Here is a 20,543-nt window from a genome sequence, read left to right on the forward strand (position 1 = left end):
CCCCACCAGTCTACTCACTCACCCACCCGGCCTCGCCTATCCACTCACCCACCCACTCACTCACTCACCCACCGGCCTCGCCTGTCCACCCACTCACTCACCCACCGGCCTCGCCTGTCCACCCACCCACTCACTCACCCACCCACTCACTCGTCCACCCACTCACTTACCCACCGGCCTCGCCTGTCCACCCACTCACTCACCCACCCACTCACTCGTCCACCCACTCACTCACCCACCGGCCTCGCCTGTCCACCCACCCAATCACTCACCCACTCACTCGTCCACTCACTCACCCACCGGCCTCGCCTGTCCACCCACCCACTCACTCACTCACTCACCCACCCACCCACCCACTCACTCACTCACCCACCGGCCTCGCCTGCCCACCCACCCACTCACTCACTCGTCCACCCACTCACTCACTCGTCCACCCACTCACTCACTCGTCCACCCACTCACCCACTCACTCACCCACCGGCCTCGCCTGCCCACCCACTCACTCGCCCACTCACTCATCCACCCACTCACCCACCGGCCTCGCCTGTCCACCCACCCACCCACTCACCCACCCACTCGTCCACTCACTCACTCACTCACTCACCCACCGGCCTCGCCTGTCCACCCACCCACCCACCAACTCACCCACTCACTCGTCCACCCACTCACCCACCGGCCTCGCCTGCCCACCCACCCACTCACCCACCCACCCACTCACCCACTCACCCACCGGCCTCGCCTGGCCACCCACCCACTCACCCACCCACCCACTCACCCACTCACCGACCCGGCCCTGCCGGTCCACCGACTCACTCGGGGCGGCTCGCGCATCGGGAGGGTTGCAAGTTCAACAAATGCTGATTGCAAGGTTGACGCAGCCCATCATCATCCCTCCCTCCGGCAACATGTGAACTCCTGGACATCTGTGAAAAAGAGCTTTATAGCTCATCGGATTAATCCAGTACAAATATGATTCTGAGTACCACTTTGAGGGAGGCATCGGCAGTGGTCGTCCTCCTGTGTAGGAGAATCCCCCCCTCACTTCCACCCGCCCTAGGAATGTGGATTTTCCACCGCTGGCTCTGCAGGGCTGTAAACAGGCGATGGGCGGCAATGCCTCGATGGTCATTTGAGCAGAGATAAATAACTTTTCTTTGACGCCACAGGATTTCTTATACGCCGGATGATACATCTCAGCAATTTTGTCCAACACAATTGTAACGTAAATTATATCTGCCAATGTCAGCGTGAGTGTTAGCAGTGTGGGTCAGTGTTGTTTACCGTACCTCCGATTAGCACGGTTGGCTAGGTACGGTACGAAACAAGTTCAACGTACAGTACATACATACACCATGGGGTCTGATGAGAATTACATTTTAAGCTATTTTACGGATTACCATTGTTTACCAGGAGTATGGTGCTGGGTTTGGTAACGTGATGGGTATCACGAGGAATAACTTTTAGGGGTAACACGTAGGGGAATAACACCTTCAGGGTCCCACACAGGAGGTGAACGTTATCACATTATAGAATGAAACGTGCGTTTAGATTATGTATATGTATTTGGCTGCTGCTGCAATGTCCACGCGATGATGATAAGCCACTTCGTTGAGCTATCATTTGTGATAGCCAGGTCGCTTTTGAAAAAAAAAAATTAATAGCTCAATGGGGCCTTGCCTGAAAAAAAAGAATGTATTATTTAAGTGATGTCATTACCTTTCCTATACCTTGCACTCTTATCGTGTTTGTGTGTACTGTTATAATAGGGGTTTTCCCCTTTTTTCTGGCAATAAAACTGAAACCTTTTTACAAGGATTCATGTCTGCATTAACCACAATACCTGCAGTCAAATGCAAACAAAAAACACACTCTGATAATATATGCATTGTCCTTCAAACTGATTGGTCCACACCAAGGGACGGCTTTCTTTTGAGCCTCGACTCAATTGGTGCTCGACCAGAGGACGCCAAAAGGCGTGCAGCTCAAAGACAATGCAATATCAAAGTAATCAGGGCTCGGGGTGAGCATCTACATCATTGGAGGTCCAATGATGTGTGTACTGTTGTTGTAACTTTCTGACCCCGTGCCCCTACTGGACATCTGTGAAAGAGAGCTTTAAAGCTCATCGGATTTCTCCCCTCTAGTTTAAGGACATTCTGATTAAGTGGAAGAGACACAACGGAATGTTGGGGGAGGCAAATGAGTGAGGGTGTAGAGTGTCGTGGAGGTTCGGTGACTCACGGGGTAGTAATCGGCGACTGCGTGTTTGAGCGAGGGTGTGACTGGTGGGGCAGGTAGGAGGGACGTGTTGTCAGTGACAGAGTGTGTGGAGTAGTGGTGTAGCAGTTTGCGTGCTGCGATACGAACCCGGCGACCCGAGTTAAATTCCCACTCACGGCCAACACCGGTGATGTCGTCCACAAGTGCCGATATCAATGGGGACCGCACGTTAGTGTGAACAGATCGTGGATGCGCCACGGCTCTGTGAGCTGGCCAAGCGCAGCACTAAACCGGCCGCCCTGCACCGCGACCTCAGCTCTCCTGTCATGGGCGGTGGCACTTATTTTTCCGCTCCTGGCTGCGCTCATGCATTTTAGGTGGCCCAGGCACGCTAACTTCCTGCTGCACTAAGCGCATGCATGGTGCTCCCCCCGTCCTGTTGTGCATCTTCCTCTGGTGGGACCTCATTGCGCCGGACTTGGTGAAAGCGAGGCCACAGTCGGGGCAGCCATAGGGCTTCTCGCCCGTGTGCTTGCGCACGTGCACATTGCGGCTGGTTGCCAGCGCGAACGCCTTTCCGCACTCCGAACAGCGGAAGGGCTTCTCGCCCGTATGGACGCGCAGGTGCTTCTTCAAGGTGCCCGTCTCGGTAAACGTCTTTGCGCAGAACGAGCAGGCATGTGGCCTCTCCCCCGTGTGGAGGCGCATGTGGGTCTTGAGGTTGTGTGCGTGGGAGAACGTGCGGCCGCAGTATGTGCACTTGCAAGGCTTCTCACCCGTGTGGGTGAGCTCGTGGTGGTGGAGGTGGTGCCGCCGGGAGAACATCTTGCCGCACTGGGCGCACCCAAAGGGCTTCTCGCCCGTGTGCGTGCGCTTATGGACATCCAGCGAGGACCTGTGCCGGAACAGCTTACCGCAGCGCGCGCACTCATGAGGCCGCTCCCCCGTGTGCCTGAGCATGTGCATCCGCAGGAACGTCCGGGAGGTAAAGCACTTGCCACAACGCGGGCACTTGAACGGTCTCAGGTCGAGGTGGACGGTGTTGTGGTGCTTCCTGACATTGTTGAGGCTTGCAAACGACTTGCCGCACGCGGCACACTTGAAGGGCTTCTCGCCTGTGTGGGAAAGAATATGCGCCACGAGCTGCCGGCGCTGCCGCGCGCGGTACGGACAGCGGTCGCAAGCATGCGTGGCCATGATGTCGTCGGCGCCGCCGCGAGGGCGCGGCGCAGGGCGGCGGCCCTCGTCGGTGCGCAGCAGTCGCAGCACCACGGAGCACGGGCGCAGCACCGGCCTCTGCTCGCTCCCAGAGACCACGCGAGTGCCTGACGCCGTCTCGCACGCCGATGGAGGAGGTCGACCTGGTGGAAGTGGTAGTGGGGAACCACAGTGGCAAGATGTTAACTACCTCACCTAGTATACAGGAGTTCGTGAGTTCAATCCACTGACCCCTGCTGTATATTGGGAGTTTGCATGGCTTTCTCCCCATGGCTGCATGGATTTTTCTCCGGGTCCTCAAATTTATGTTTAGAAACAGGAGTTTCGAGTATTTGGCTGCAATACATTTCCACGTGAAAAGCCGCTTCGTTGAGCTATAATTTGTGGCCAGGTCGCTTCTGAAAAATATCTACATAGCTCAGTGGGCCTTACCTGATGAAATAAAAAATTAGTTTAGACTTTAGTTTAAGTAAAAAATACATTTTTATAATCATTTTGTTTTGAAACTGTTAAAATAACCAGCTAAGAGTAAAACAATACACAACCGAGTGGCTGTATCTTTGCCATGTGGCCAGACCACTAATATGTCATCCACATATCTAAACCAAGCAGACCACCAATATGTCATCCACATATCTGAACCAAGCAGAGGGTTTTAGTGTGCTTGAAGCTATTGCTTTTGTTTCAAAATCGCTATCACAGGAGATAAAGGAGAGCCCATTGCTACACCTTCCTTGCTGCTTATAATGGCCTGTCAACTGTTGTGATGCCCCGTGAGGACTACGATAATAAAAATCAAAGATTTACTCGATGAAGGTACTTACCTTAAAATTAAACGAGACCCAACCAGCAGCTTGGAACGTGAAACAACGGCAATCATTGCCAAGTCATCAATTTCCAAGGAAGAGCAATAGCTGACCAAACCAAGGGCATCAAAACCACCAAGACTTGATGAGCTACCAAAAATTCACAAACCTAATGTCCCATTAAGACCCATAGTTAGTACAATAGGCTCTGCCAAATACGAATTAGCACAATACTTAAAGAACCAAATACAGCCCTACATTGGTAGGACCTCTTCGTTCATCAAAAACTCTGAACATCTCGGAAATATAATTAAAGATATTAAGCTTAACCCTAATAATATTCTCGTAAGTTTTGATGTGACTTCTCTGTTCACGAGGGTTCCGGTCAACGAGTCAATTAAATTACTCGACACTCTGGTAACCAGAGATATTCCAAGACTAGCTGAACACTGTCTAAAAAAACACCTATTTGTTGTGGAAAGGTGACTTCTATAAACAAAAGGAAGGAGCAGCAATGGGCTCTCCTTTGTCTCCTGTGATAGCAAATTTGTACAATGAAGATTTTGAAACAAAAGCAATAGCTTCAAGCACACTAAAACCCTCTGCTTGGTTTAGATATGTGGATGACACATTGGTGGTGTGGCCACATGGCAAAGATCCACTTAATGGATTTCTAAATAATCTCAACTCGCAAAACCCATTCATCCAGTTCACGATGGAAGTGGAAGCTGACAGAACTCATTTCTGGATATTCTGCTCGGACGGGGTCGAAATTCACCCCGCACAGAAATCCGCTCTTATCAAGACGCTCATCCATCGAGCTAAGAAAGTGTTAGATGGTGACAGTCTGAGAAGTGAAATTAAACATGTTACAGAAGCGCTGCAAATGAACGGTTACAATGATGCACAAATCAACAGGGCGTTGAATGCCAAAACCAAATCAAATAACACGAGCATTCAAACTGCCCGAGTAATAAAAATGATCAAAATACCATACATTGCGGGAGTAACTGATAAACTAACCAGATGTTTGGAAAAACAAAACATCCGAGTCAGATTTGGCACGGTACATAAAATATAGAAATTAATATCTGGTATAAAAGATGTATTCAAGTTCAAGTTCATTCATTAGGTACAGCCCTATGAGCCATTCGGCTCTTGAATCGGGTGCAACCGCAACAAACAAAAAACAAAAACATGAACAAAAAAACATCTTAAAGTGAATATGTGACTGAGTGCAAACAGAAAATCCAATTAAAGACAGCAAAATATTGCAGAAAAAACACCGTACACCAACGCTGTGTGCAAAAATCCCAGTGGGATGCAAGTCAAACAACCAACAACAACCACAAGACAACTTAGATTAAGGCCATTAGTCTAACTCTGTACTACAACAAACAAACATGGCTAAACCAATACACTTTTCGAAATCACCAAAATAAAGTATTGCTTATCAACAGAAGGTGTGTACAGGATTAACTGCATTTGTAGAAAATGCTATGTTGGGCAAACAGGACGAATGGTCAACACGAGACGAAAAGAACATCAGAGAAATATTAAACACTCCCAAATACAACTGTCAGCAGTATCAGAACACGCATGCCAACAAGAACTCAATTGATTTTGATGTTTAAGTTCTGTGCAAAACTAGGTACTACTGGCCAAGACTAACTAGAGAATCTATCAAAATTGAAAGAAAAAATAATAATTTTAACCGTTCGGATAGCTACCAATTTAGTGCTGCGTGGAAGCGAATCATCAAATAATACATTGTTTAAATGCATGCCTATACAGTCCACCATACCTCAATAGGGGTTAGCGTTGGTACGGCTATTTCAATACACGCAATGGACAGGAAGGAAAAGATCAAAGGGCTCGCATAATGTGCATGCATAATGTACGTTGACTCAAACTTCTGCGGAAGAGCGCAGAAGTGCGGTCACCACATCTACGCCTCTATATAAGTGACGAAACAGGTGGAACTTCTCCACAAATCTGGCTGTCGCCTGATGAAGCTAGTTGTAATTACTGGCAAAATGGCTCTCCAACACACTGGTGTGCTGTTCTAGTGACTAATTTGCTTGTTCTGTTTACGTGACAACCCTTACTAGTTGGCTGTGTTGGGTGGTGGCGGGTTTCAACGACACATTTATATATTTACGCAATCAAATCCAAAAAAACCTCTATTATGGAGAAAAGAGTTTGTTAATCTATATGATGACTTAAATGCATAGCTCTAGCGGCTTCCTAATATCTGAAGGAAGAACGGTCCAGATGCCCGCAGAAGCAGCACATCTGAAAGTGCCGCGCAATGCAATGACAGGACTTTGCATGATGGCTTAAGCTCCTTGACAACCAGTAGCCAATGCAGCTCAGCGAGCACCGGACGGACATGGTCAGATCTTGCAGGACCCATCATGACACGTGCCAGGGAGTTTTGCACACGTTTTGTAGTAAGCAACCTTTTTGACCTCCGTGAATTGTATCCCAACCAACGACTGCCCAAACTCACCGTGGCCGTTGTCATCCACGGGCGCCCCAACATCCATCCATGCCTTCGTGCTCACGTCTGCCTCTCCGTCATCGCGCTTCACCTTCACGTCACCTCCTGGGGCCGGAGCGTGGAAGCAAAGGGGAGGGGCACACAGTGGGATGGGGGCGGGGCAGGTGATTTCGGGTGGGCACTTCGTATGCATGTGTAGCGCAATAGCGCATAACTACAAGGTACGGCAGTACACACGTCAAGGGACGACAGTATATACAGGGGATAAAACATCTCGCCGTGCTGTCGTCTCGACACCATCGTCGCTGCCGTCTAGCTAGAGAGCCTGCCAATTGTTCTAGCTAGTTAGGTGCCGCCGAAGATAGACGACTGTGTGTGTGTCTGAAAGTATACATATAGTGTGCACCCACGTAGGGTGTGTGAAGTCCTCACTATGTGTAAGAAAAGAAGGTGCCTCCAACTACTACTGTCTCCGCCTGTGTCACTACACATGTATGTATGTACGTTGATCTGTTACACTACTGCTTTGATGTGTGTATGCATAATCTGTTCTTTTATGCATTATTTAGGTGTGGGCGTGCATATGGTCTTAATTAGACTGTAGTGTGGATGTTTGTACGTTGAACTTATTTGCAATTAGAAAGAAATAAGTTCAAAATTTTGAGTAATTGTATGATTGTAATTGTATTAATAGTTTTAACAGGTATGATTTATTGATTACATACAGCTAATTAGTGATTGTGATGCACTGTATGTTGAACTTTTTTCGCACCATACCTAGACAACCGTGATAATTGGCAGGACAGCAAACGAAGAACAAAAAGCAGCTCTAAAAAAATACATTTTCAATCTTAATTATGTATAAAAGTGTAGTTCCAGTGGCTTCCTACTGCTGGAAGAGTGTTGCAGATGGCCAAATAAGTGCATCTGAAAGCGTGTGATGCGCTAATTGTCTTTGTTCAATGGTTTATGCTCCTTGATGAGATCAAAAAGCTATTGTGGTTCATTTGTGGCAAAACTTTGTGTGTAATGAGTGCCAGATCTCACTTTGGACAGATCCACGCTGTGAACCTCCGTGAGCTCTGCCACTCCGAAACCGATGACGAATGCCCAAACTCACCGCAGCGGCCGATGTGATCCACCACCACCTCCACGTCCACAAATGTCCTCGTGTCCACGCTCGCTTCACCGTCACGCTCGACCTTCACGTCGTGTGCACCTGCTGCGGCCACCGGGACAGCAGAGCAGAGAGGGAATGGAGGAGGAAGGGGGGTTAGCAGAGAGATTTAGCGAAGCATTATGACATGTGACTTTCACACAGCAAGAGCACCAAATGCACAATGAAAATAAATCATTGATTGCATACGCGTGCACGTTTCATATTATGTGATTCGACGTCAGCCCACATAGCTATAGAGCCATGTGACACATGCAGGGTAAGCGGTCCAGTCGAGGTGATTGCAGTTTTGAAAGGAGATTAATGATTAACATATGCGTAACATGCAAATTCATAACTAAATAACACGAGCATATGAAGTACTTTAGAGTGGAAGTAAGCTATAAAAGAAAATATATAATTTCACTCTTCACTTTTTCCATCCCACAATAGAGTAATTGAGTCTAACTGGCAGGATCACACCAGTTAGACAACAAACATACATACAAATAAACATACAAACATAAAAACATACAAACATACATTACATTTCGATTTAAAGCTTTCGTGACTGCAGGGATTCATCTTCTTGGTTCTTTCGGTAAAGTCACGTAGAAGGGAAATAATAATATAATAAAAATAAAACATAATAAAATACAATTCTCTCGATGTTTCGGCCACAACGCAAGCAGCCGTCCTCAGGTGAAGAACAGGTCATTCAGACGCTGTGTTTCCGACATACCTGTTCTTCACCTGAGGACGGCTGCTTGCGTTGTGGCCGAAACGTCGTGAGAATTGTATTTAATGTTTCATTTTTATTATTTTATTATTTCCCTTATACGTGACTTTACCGAAAGAACCAAGAAGATGAAACATACATTACATATGTAGTGTCAACAATTCAAAGAGAGTTTCTAGGAGGCACTTTCTTTATTAAAAACTTTCCCGGTCTCGTCCACACACTCTCCGCAGTAGCTCAGCCTAGCTTGTACATTACACGAGCCATCTAACACTCACGGCGCTGACTGAGATAGCCAACTACTATCCTTCATGGCACAATATATAGCAGAGACGTTTAGCAACGACGGCGACGAGACGACAGCAACGACGAGATGAGTCCATCCCAAAACAGCCTCAAGCCCCGCTCTCGGCTTCTTTTATGCTACCAGCGCGGCCTGGCTCTGCCCTGACCGCGCCTCCCTTCTCGAACCTGCTAGCAGAGGTTCCAGGGGCCTTCAGATGGGGTCCTCTGCAACCCTTACCCTAGTTCCTCCTCTTTGCCAACACACCATGCACACTTTCACCAGCGTGTGTACTGTCTGTCCACCACAGTTGCCGCTGCTGTCAAACAGCCGGCGCTATTACAGTACACATGTACAGGGTGACCCAAAAAAAACGGGCCCCGTGTACACTTTATGTGATATCTCCTTTATTTATTCACCGATTGCCCTTATTTTACAGGACATGGCAGAATCAACGACCGTGAGTACACCAAGACCCCAGTGGGAGCTGGGACAAAGAATACACTGTGTTAAATTTTACTACAAGACAGGCTCGTTTAAGAAAACCCAGGACAGTTTAATGCGTCAGTTCGAATGTGAAAAGGCTCCATCCAAAAGCAGAATTCAGAACTGGGTGGCCCACTTCGAGAAGTATGGGACCGTGGAGAACCTCAACGCTGCCAGTGAGAACCGTCCAAGCCACTCGGGACGTCCCAAGAAGCGAACAGCCGAGCTGGTCGAAAGTGTGAGAGAGTCTCTCCAGCAGAGTCCGAAACGCTCTGTGCGTAAGCGAAGTCAGTCCCTCGGTATGTCCCGTGAGACTTGCAGGAGAGTGCTGGTGAACGATATCAGGGCTTACCCATACAAAATACAGACGCTGCAGACCCTTACAGCCTCAGACAAGAAGCAGAGGAGCGCTATGGCAGTCAAGATGCTCGAGAAGATCGAGGAGACACCAAGTTTCCTTAACCTCCTTTGGACCTCAGATGAAGCCCACTTCCATCTTGACGGAAAGGCGAACTCCAAGACAAATGTCTTCTGGGGGTCCTCCAGACCCAATGAAGTAGCCACCAAGCCCTTGCACTCTCCTAAGTGCACGGTGTGGGCTGCAATCTCGGCCAGAGGCATCATCGGACCAATCTTCATCGAAGAATCTGGCGCAGCAGTGACAGTCACCAAGGAGCGGTATGTGGAGGTCCTCAAAACCTTCAAGAGTGAGCTCCAGACCCTCTACCCGTCGCTCATGAGCAAGTTCTGGTTCCAGCAAGACGGAGCAAGTTCTCACACCTCAAACCTGTCCCGAGATTGGCTGAAAGAGAACTTCGGAGGCCGAGTGATCAGTCTCAAGACTGATTTTGAGTGGGCACCCCATAGCCCGGACCTAAGCCCCCCAGATTTTTTTCTTTGGGGCTATCTTAAGGACAGAGTCTACGCAGGGAAACCCAGAACCATCACGGAACTCAAGGAAACCATCAGGGAGGAGATGAGAGCCATTACCAATTCAGTCTGTAAGAACGTCATGGACAACTTCGTGCTGCGCCTCAAGAAATGCACGGAGCTAAATGGAGGCCATCTAGAGCACATGCTGTAGAACGGAGAAAAAAAGGCCAAAGACCCTAGTGTTTTGATTTGATGTTTTGAATATAATAAACTAGTTATGACCAAAGTTTCATTTCATTCGGACAAAACACTAAGAAACGGGGCCTAATTAGAGTTGGGGCCCGTTTTTTTTGGGTCACCCTGTATATCAAACAACAGAAAAGCATAGTCGGCGGTGTCGAACCCATCTTTTGTAAAACATGAAGCAAATAAACACGCGTGGGAAAGGCTTAATGCGACCTCCTGCGAACCCCCAGAGGGGCTTATGAAAGCCAACGATGCCTCAGCGCTTGAATCTGTGCAGTCTGCAATGGGGACATCTCTGCACAATAAAAGTTTTTTTTTTTGTATTGGGCTAGATTACGTGGATATACATGTTGTTGTTAAACCCACCACCACCACCCGACACAGCTAATCGGTGAGGTTTGTCACCTAAACAAAACGTGACAATTAGTGAATACTTTAGTACAAACTGGTTGTGTTGGAGCGTAAACCCACTACAACGTTTAGAATTCGAGTATCGTGACGTTTCGCCGGAGATTACAACAACAACCAGCTTCGTCAGGTGATTAGTCAGAATCAGCTGTCGAGGGGTGGCAGGTATAACGAACCTTCATGGTGGATAACATTGGTCGCGACGGCCTACGTGGGTACGTTTCTGCCCCCGACAAGTTTCCCAGTGGACACCGAGGGTGGTACTACCCATTCACTGCTCAATCTCTGGGACGGTGGAGAGCAGTTGAGCAAGAGCTTCACGCTTACAATCCTGCAAGTCGCCCTGGCCAATGCTACATTGCGTTTTGACCATACAATGTGATGTGGCCCCGTCTGCTTAACAAGCAGACTTTAGAGATCCTGTGAAGTTACTCGAGCTGCGGTGGCTAGGAGACGTTAACTTCCTCGCCTGTTGCGCAGGAGATCGTGGGTTCGATCCCGACCCTGGTGATGCCTGCTGCTGGATATTTGGAGTTTGCGTGTCTCTCTCTGTCCCCGTGGTTGCGTATGGGTTTTTTCCGGGTCCTCCGCTTTTTCCCTCCAAATTTAGAATCAATATCAACATGCGTTTGGAGTATTTGGCTGCTATACATTTCCACATGTTGATAAGCCACTTGGTGGAGCTATAATTTTTGCGCAAGTAGCTTTTGAAAAAGAGCGGATTACTCTGTAATAATTATTCACTATTATAGTTCTTTATTTTATTACAATTTTGAGAGTAGTCATTGATATTAATATCAGCTTTCTATTTTGCTTAGATTGTATCTATATTTGTGAGTGGAGTTTTATTTTTACGTAAAGCGCTTTCAGATAATTCAATATGGAAGGCGCTTTGTATAAGTGCGTATTATTATTATATAGCTCAGTGGGCCTTGACTGATAAAAAATATATATAGTTTTAAAATAGAGTGTGAGTGGAGCGCATGGGTTTCCTCCGGAGTCACTCTTCCCTACACTTAAATGCTTGCACTCACAACGTAACTAGTGTTAGACAAAACCTCCCATTGGGAATTACGCACGGGAGCAGCAAAATGCAGCCAACTGAAAAATAATCTTGAGACTCTGCAACGCATTCCTGGGTGAATAAGCGTGAATTTAAAAAAGTTAAACTTAAAAAGGACCACCAAGATTGTGCGTGTGAAGACGGAGGGAGCAGTGAGACATTGAGATGAGAAGAGGGGGAGGAGGATGGGGGTGTGAGCAGGACTCTCACCATTCAATGGGTCATCCATCATCACCTCTACCTCCAGCCGCTGTGCGCAGGGCTGAGCGAAGGCCCAGCATCCCTCCTCACCCTCCCCGCCTGACAGTGAGACACAGAAAACCGCCTCTCTCACGGCTCCTCATCCTCACACGGCTGGTTGTGGTGGTGGTGGTTGTGGTGATTGTAATAGTTGTGGTGTAGTGGGGAGTGATAGACCAGGTAGCTTCCACATAGCATTACGCAGCCGATGAAAAGATAATGCCGCCCGACTGATTTGAAGTGAGACCTCTGCTGTCAAACCAGAACTGGTCATAAGCACACTGCCCAGGTATGGGAAACTCTCCACTTTCCCCACAACTGCTCCATCACCAATGGGGAGCTGGGGGGTGGAGTGTTTGATGGCACAAAATACCCAAGCAGGTGCTTAGTTTAAAATGGGACTGATGGTAAGACCCCACCTCTTAGTGGCACACTCCAGGTTCAGCAGCAGGGTCTCTGCACGAAGCTTCCGGTCTTCTCGGCTACTGTTATGCCCTCCCTTCTCTATGCTTATGAGACATGGCGCCCTCTTAAAAGAAGAGCCAGTTTGAAACATTCAGGCTAGCCTGCCTAAGATCCAGGGTTTAACCAAACTAGATTGTGTGAGGAGCTCACACATCCGTGAAAGATCTGGACACAGTCCCATCAGTGAGCTCCAGCAGGCAAGGTGGCCATTGGCTGGGTCATGTAGCCCATATGCCCAGCCACCACATGCCGAATAACCTTTTGTTTGGCCAGACAGATGAGGCTAAATAGGCGTGGCATGGGCTAGAGAAGAGATGGACCAATGGGGTCCAGAAGGATGTGGAAGCCGATTGGACTTGTCAATGAGCGGTACCTGCAGTGTCAAAATCGGCCTCTATGGAGGATGCTCGTTAAGGATTCTACTGGACAGCTGGAGGCAGTCGCCCTCCAGCAGTAAGAGGGCAGAGCAGTTAAAACGCAGCAAGTTGGCACAGTAGGGGGTACAGCTGGTGCATCTGCCAGTCATTTCAGTCAGTCAACCGATGTCACCTGGGTCTGTCCTGTAACCTTCTCTCAGCGAGCATTCGACACTTCACATGGCCTCAGATTGCACCTAGCCTGGCACAAGTGCCGTGGTGATGTTGCGGTGGATGTGGAGGTTGTGGTGGTCATCTCACCATCGTTCGGTTCGATCTTCACTCTGATGTTGCCGACCTCCGGCTTCAAGTCACCCGCTCCGAGAACCGGCACTGGCAACACGGAGTTGGGCCATCACACAGACACGGAGGCACACGTCACAAAGACACGATGGCATGTGCCACACAGACACGGAGGCACAAGTCACACACAGCGTCTCACATCTCACAACTGTTTTTCTGTGGTGGTCGTTATACTAGTAGTGGTTGTAGTGGTGGTGGTTACGCTTGGTGCAAAAATAAGTTCAATATACATACGTTGTGGTGGTGTTTGTGGTAGTAGTTGTAGTGGTGGTGGTTGTTGTTTTGGTGGTTGTGGTGGAGGTTGAGTAGGGAGCGGTGGCACAGTGGTTAGCGCGGTGCTACGAACCCGGCGACCCGAGTGTGATTCTCGCTCACGGCCAACACCGGTGAAGATTATCTGAATGGGTCCTGAGCCTCTCCTAGGTCAACTCAGCCTCAAATGAGTACCTGGTGCAGTGTGCAAACATCGCCACTAGGGAGACAAAGGCGGTTGGGTGTGGTGCTGGCCACCCACCCCCTATTGTACCGTACAGGCCTTCATAGGTGCTCGCCAAGAGCACCAACAGTCTATTAAGGCTATACGGGGGATCTTTGTCTTTGGTTGCGGTGGTTGTGGTGATCGTGGTTGTAGTAATTGTGGTGGTGGTTGTGGTGGTTTCTGTAGTTGTGATGCTTGTGATGGTTGTGGTGGTGGTGGTAGTTGTGGTGGTAGTTGTGGTGGTCGTTATAGTGGTTGTGGTGGACGTCTCACCATCGTCCGGTTCGGTCTTCACTCTGATGTCACCGATCTCCGGTTTCCAGTCATCCGCTCCGACAACCAGCGCTGCCACACGGAGGCACGCGTCACACAGACACGCATCACACAGACACGGAGGCATGCGTCACGCAGACAGAGAGACCTCCGATCCACAAATACGAAAAAGACAACACAGCGATACACTCCGCTGCTCCTGACGCGGTTTCCTGTCTTGGCAGCTAGTATGTGAAATTGTAATTGTTGCCCTGCATCTACATCAGCCGTACTCTACTGACCCCAGCAAAATCGCCGCATCCTACAAAGTCATTAATCTAACAAATGGCTCATCGAGCCCAGAACCAGGACCGTACTGGCCAAGCGGCGTTTCTCTGTGGCTTCACCGGCAGCCGTCTGAAACTCGCTCCCACTGCACACGCGAACATATGTGCAGTCTGTTCTCCTATAACGATAACATGTGAGATGCGTATGCAGGCTGAACAAAGACTGAGGCACGTGGGTGGCATCCAGAAGGATCCAGCAGCATCCCAATGCCATGTGTGAAGCTACGTGGAGGCACATCTAGATTGAGTTTTCAATCTAGATGATGATTTAAAAGTGCACAGCTCCAGTAGCTTCCTAACATCAGGAGGAGCATTCCAGACAGCCGCAGAAGTGCATTTGAAAGCGCGCAATGCGGTGATCACCTTTGTTTGATGGCCAGCCAAAAGTAGCTGCAAGTATGACCGGAGTTCGCATGATGGTTTATGCCCCTTGATGAGATGAGCAAGATATTGTGGTTAATTTGTGGCAAGCACTGTGTCTAATGAGCGTGACCTTATAATGTATTCGTTCCGCAACCACAAGTCAATGTAGCTCAGCGAGCACCGGACAGAGATGGTCAGGTTTCTTGTAGTACCCGTCATGACACATGCCAGATAATTTTCTACATGTGCTGCTGCTTGCTAGGAGAAGAACTACAGCAAGAGACGGGTGACTTGCATGGCCCCAGGCCCACCGGAAGCCTCCACCACTACCTTCGACCTCCAGCTTCAAGCCAGCCCAGGTATCCACGCCCACGTGGCGTCCCTCGTCCTCCAGTTTGAGCGACGCCTCAGGCTCCATGGCTATTGGGGGGGGGACAGGGGGGGAAAGAGAGAGAGACAGGGAACCACATTACCAGAGTCCTGCATTCAACAGCAGTTGTCAGCAGTGGCTTTTTGGTTTCCATCGAACAAAGACGGTCACTCGGCATGGTGTGCTTTCAGATGCTATATACACCACACTACTAAACACTGCACTACTATATCCATAACAGGTTTTTTTTGGGTGAGATCGCGTAAATATGTGTTGCTGAACCCGCCACCACCTGACACAGTCAATTAGTCAAGTTTGTCACGTAAAAATAACATGCTAATTCGTTACTAGTGTAGTGCCTTAAAAAATTACTCGCACCGACACATTGTAACAAGTCATCTGCTTACACTTTATTCACCTGTTCTTGCGCCAGTTAGAGGCACTCCTATAACTATCTGTATGGTCACATATACTTAACTTCTCCTCCCTCTTATCTATCTGCACCTCACTTATCCTGCACACAGCGTCTTCGCACACAGCGACTTCACACACAGCGTCTTCACTCAGCGACTCCGCACACAGCGTTTTCGCACTCAGCGACTCCGCACACAGCGTCTTCACACTCAGGGACTCCGCACACAGCGACTCTGCACACAGCAACTCCGCATCTCCACCGCTGCCCTCACCTACGCTCCCTCAGACCCGCTCACCCGTCTGTCCCAGGCAGGGGGTTCAGCCAACACCCGCCCGGCGACGACATGAGGGTTGAGGGTCCCATTGACGGCTGGAGCGGCAGCGGCGAGATGTCTTCACTTTTGGCTCCCGGCAACACCCCCCTCGCTCACACACACTCCTGCTTATATCCCCCTGCTCATTTCGAATCCTCACGTGCTTTCACTTAAGATGCCGCCAGGCCAGCACCTGTTGGCCCATCTATCAACCCCCATCTCCCGTCTCTTTGACAACAACCTCTGGTCACATCGTAGCACCTGTTCGACCTCGGTTGCACCCGCTTCTCCCCTTAACTACTGTCGGTTTGTCGGTGCAAACCTCATGTTGCAACATGCACACCTGTTTCCCCTCAGTTGCACCCGCTTAACTGTGCGCACCGCACATTTATCTCCTCTACACTAGTACACTACACCGGTGTGTTGGATAGCAAATCCACAACATTTAAAATCTGAGTAGGATGTTTCACCAGTAATTACAACCGACATCATGAGGCGGCAGCCTGATTGAGCCAATCAGGTGCGAAGACCAGAGGGGGGGGGGTTAATGTCTTAATATAAATTAGTCAGGTTGTTCATATTGTAATCAACGTACATTATGCATGCATGTTATGCCTGTACATTATGCATGTATATTATGTATGTACATTCTGCTGTTTTTGGGTAAAATAAAGAACAATACCTGTTACTGGTTGCTCACAGTTAATCACCATCATGTATGGTGACCTGTGTATTATTTGATAATACGCTTCCAATCAGCAATACGTCTGTAGCTATGAGAAGAGTTAGAATATCAATTTCAATAGATTCTCTACATCAGCAGCTATACCTAAGAAGAAGAAACATGATCGCCGCTTGGTGCAGAGGTTCCCATTCAAGTCCAGCACCCGTCCAGATTATCATAACCCAGCTGATCTTGTCAAGGAACGTCAGCCATCACACAAACTGCAGTCATCCTCGCAGTGGCTTTTGGGTAGCCATAGAACAAAGATGGTTACTGCATCGTACACTTTCAGATGTGCTTCTGCGGCTGTCTGGAATATTCCTTTTGAGATTAGGACGCCACTGGAGCTATGCACTTTTAAATCATCTAGATTGAAAACGAATTTCTTTAGAACGTTTTTGTGTCAAGTTTGTTGTCCATCTCCCGCACCTCCGATTAGCACGGTTGGCTACGTACGCTGCGAAATAAGTTCAACATACATACAGGGACACCTCTACTTATGAACATTCACACTACAAACCTTCAGAGAAACGAAAAAACCTGTCCGTATGTCCAGTTTCCTGTTCAGACTGAGAGTCGTAAGTTCAACCGCTGCACAATAATAGATGGCGGTGATGGAATCTACATCCGCAGAACATGAAGAACCAGTAGCTTCTACATCTACAGGAGATTATACAACTTTTAAAGCCATTCACTCTATTTAGTGTACATGTCGTACAACAGGTTTGGAATCAACAGGAGTAAAGTTGTACTTACAAACAAATTGACATACGAACAGACCTCTGGACCTTAACTCGTTTGTAAGTAGAGGAGGTGTGTGTACATACATGATGGTGGTGAAGCTGGTGATGCTGTTGATGCTGGTGATATTGATGAGATACCTTCATGACGATGAAGTGGGGGATGTTGACGTTGATTGTGATGATGGTGATATTGATGATGTGGCCATCTGAATAACTCTTCCTTCCCATATTCGGAAGCCCCTGGAGATATGCACATTTAAATCAAGATTGAAAAATCATATGTTTAGAACTGCTTCATGTGTTTAGTTTGTTACCCTTCCCTCACAACTCTGATTAGCACAGTTGGCTACATATGGTGCAAAGAAGTTGAACAAATGTACATACATGTGGGTAGGGAGGTGGTGCAAGTGTAGCGAGTCCAACTGAGTCGCAGACGTTATCTTGGGAGCAACACTATTTATTCTGCATTAACACGTAACACAACACAATCTACGCTCGGGTCTGGAATGCCCATCTAACCATGCTACGGCTGAACTAGACACGGTTCGCTATCCCGGAATGGACCACAAGCTGGGTCCTGGACCGTGTGGCTCGAGGCTTCTTCTTCCAACACCAACACTTGAAGAACCCCGAGCTCGTCATGCAGCTCTCATTATATGCTCCCGGGCTGGGGCTGGCTCCGCCCTTAGCCCCGCCCACTTTCCAGGCTTCTCGAGCTCCTTCTCGAATGTTCCCGAGAGCCCTTCGGGACCACGTGACCGCCCCTCGGCCCCCGTCCACCGGTGGCCCTCCTCCAGTATCGTCCGGTCACGTAACAACAGGTCAGCCAGAGTGTCATGCCCCAGAGTAAGCCTGGCTGGCTGACGCTCCCTCTCGCTCCCTCACTGGGAGCCAGTTTCGCACACTGCTCGCGGTGCCTTCGCGCTAACCAGCGCTCAACCAACCACCGCTAGGGTTGGTACTGCAGCCCGTAACCCGGGCTGCCCGTAATGACATTACCGGCCGTGACTTCGCAAGCCCAGGCACCATCCAGTGACGAGTACAGTCACTACACAAGTGGTAACACCTGTGCCTTACAGCAAGGGGACTGGGTTTTATTCCCAACTCGTTCTTTGTGGATTTTGCGTGTTCTGTATATATGTTGAACTTCTTTCACACCGTACGTAGCCAACCATGCTAATCGAAGGTGCGAGTGTGTGTATAGCCAAGTCTGTCGGGAGCGGTAGTGTAGTGGTTAGCACGCTTGCGCTACGAACCCAGCGACCCACTCACGGCCACCAACACGTAACGATAATCTGAATCGGTCCTGGGCCTCCTCGAGGTCGACTCAGCCTCAAATTAGTACCTGGTGTGGGTGCGTAAAAAAACACCCCTGGGGAGACAAAGGCGGTCGGGCGTGGTGCTGGCCACTCCATACCCTCATGTGCAGAGACGGCCTTCATAGGTGCTGCTGCTACTCGCTACTAATAGCAGATTCCGATTCTGAAAATGTTAACCCCGACTACGTTATGGAAGGAATCAAGGATTCATCTTTTTTCATTTGACTCAGAGAGAGACCCCCTCTACTAACAGAGTCCCAGACACACACATATAAACCCACAGACACACACAGAGACCCACAGGCGTGCACAGAGACCCACAGGCGTACACAGAGACCCACAGACACGCACAGACATGCAGAGACACACAGAGACTCAGACACGCATAGAGACCCACAGACATACAGAGCCATACATAGAGCAATGCCGTATAACACGCAGGCTTTTGCAACCAATATCATCCATAATACAGGTTGTTTGGGTTAGATTACGTAAATATATACATGTGCCGTTAAACCCGCCACCACCAGACACAGCCAATTAGTAAGGTTTGTCATGGAAACAGAACATGCCAATTCGTTACTAGTACAGCACACCGGTGTTGGAGAGCAAAGCCACAACATTTATAATCTGAGTACGAAGTTTCGCCAGTATTCTAGAGCAATACTGTACATACAGGACCATACATAGAGCAATGCTGTACATATAGTGCCATACAGAGAGAGATACTGTACACACAGGGCCACACACACAGAGCCACACACACACACAAAGAGCCACACACACACACAGAGCCAGACACACACACAGAGAGCCACACACACACAGAGCGCCACACACACAGAGTGCCACACACACACACAGAGAGCCACACACACACAGAGCGCCACACACACAGAGCGCCATACACACACACAGAGCCACACACACACACAGAGCGCCACAAACACACAGAGCGCCACACACACACAGAGCGCCACACACACAGAGATCCCCACACACACAACAACAACAACCGCCATTCGCCACTAAGTGGCGGTGACGTCACCACGACGCCACACACACACACAGAGCCACACACACAGGGAGCCACACAGAGAGGGAGCCACACAGAGAGAGAGCCACACACACAGAGAGCTGTCTAAGCGAGTAAACTCTCGGCCACTCACCGCTGCTGGCGCCGCTGTTGCTGTTGTTGTTAGTGATGTTGTTGATGTTGGTAGTGATGTTGTTGATGTTAGTGATGTTGTTGATGTTAGTGATGATGTTGTTGATGTTAGTGATGTTGTTGATGTTAGTGATGATGTTGTTGATGTTCGCGATGTTGACGCCGCTGCTCGCTGTGGTTCGGACTCTCGTGCGAGCCGGAACCCCAGAACCACGTGGCCGACAAAGGGGCGTGGCCACAAAGCGGCCCGGGGAGAGCGGTGGCGCAGTGGTTAGCGCTGCACTCCGCCTCGAACCGCGGGGGCAGGATACCCGAGGTCGATTCCCCTCCCCCCGCCCCTGCTCACGGCGCTACCGGCACCGGTGACGATTATCTGAACCGGTCCTGTGGTGAAACGTGCAAACAGACATGCTCATAGTATATGGTACTAGCGGTCAGTACCAGTGGTGGCTCCTGCAAAATCTCTCAGGGGGGGCAAATGTCTGGATGATTTATAAGGATAAGGTCCACCCATGCAAAGGATAAATTAATAGCTTAAGCATGTAAAGGCAACTTCACTTCTTCAATATTAATGAAAAATAAAGTGACTCTTACAATACATCTTGTTTGTTTCTACACTCACTATT

General features: G+C 49.0%; 1 protein-coding gene across 1 annotated transcript; it reads right to left on the reverse strand.

Annotated features, from left to right (window-relative positions):
- Positions 1–751: 751 nt before the first annotated feature.
- LOC144737593 (uncharacterized) lies at positions 752–20,179 on the reverse strand. Its single transcript, XM_078620351.1, has 8 exons — positions 19,919–20,179; positions 15,196–15,285; positions 14,177–14,248; positions 13,384–13,455; positions 12,212–12,301; positions 7,868–7,969; positions 6,757–6,852; positions 752–3,581 (listed from the first exon to the last, which is right to left on the reverse strand). Exons 2-8 carry the CDS (start codon positions 15,281–15,283, stop codon positions 2,545–2,547), a joined length of 1,557 nt encoding a protein of 518 aa, XP_078476477.1. The 5' UTR covers positions 15,284–15,285; positions 19,919–20,179; the 3' UTR covers positions 752–2,544.
- Positions 20,180–20,543: the final 364 nt, after the last annotated feature.

The sequence above is a fragment of the Lampetra planeri genome, chromosome 72 (assembly GCF_965212315.1).
Source record: "Lampetra planeri chromosome 72, kcLamPlan1.2.h2, whole genome shotgun sequence".
Taxonomy (NCBI): Eukaryota; Metazoa; Chordata; class Hyperoartia; order Petromyzontiformes; family Petromyzontidae; genus Lampetra; species Lampetra planeri.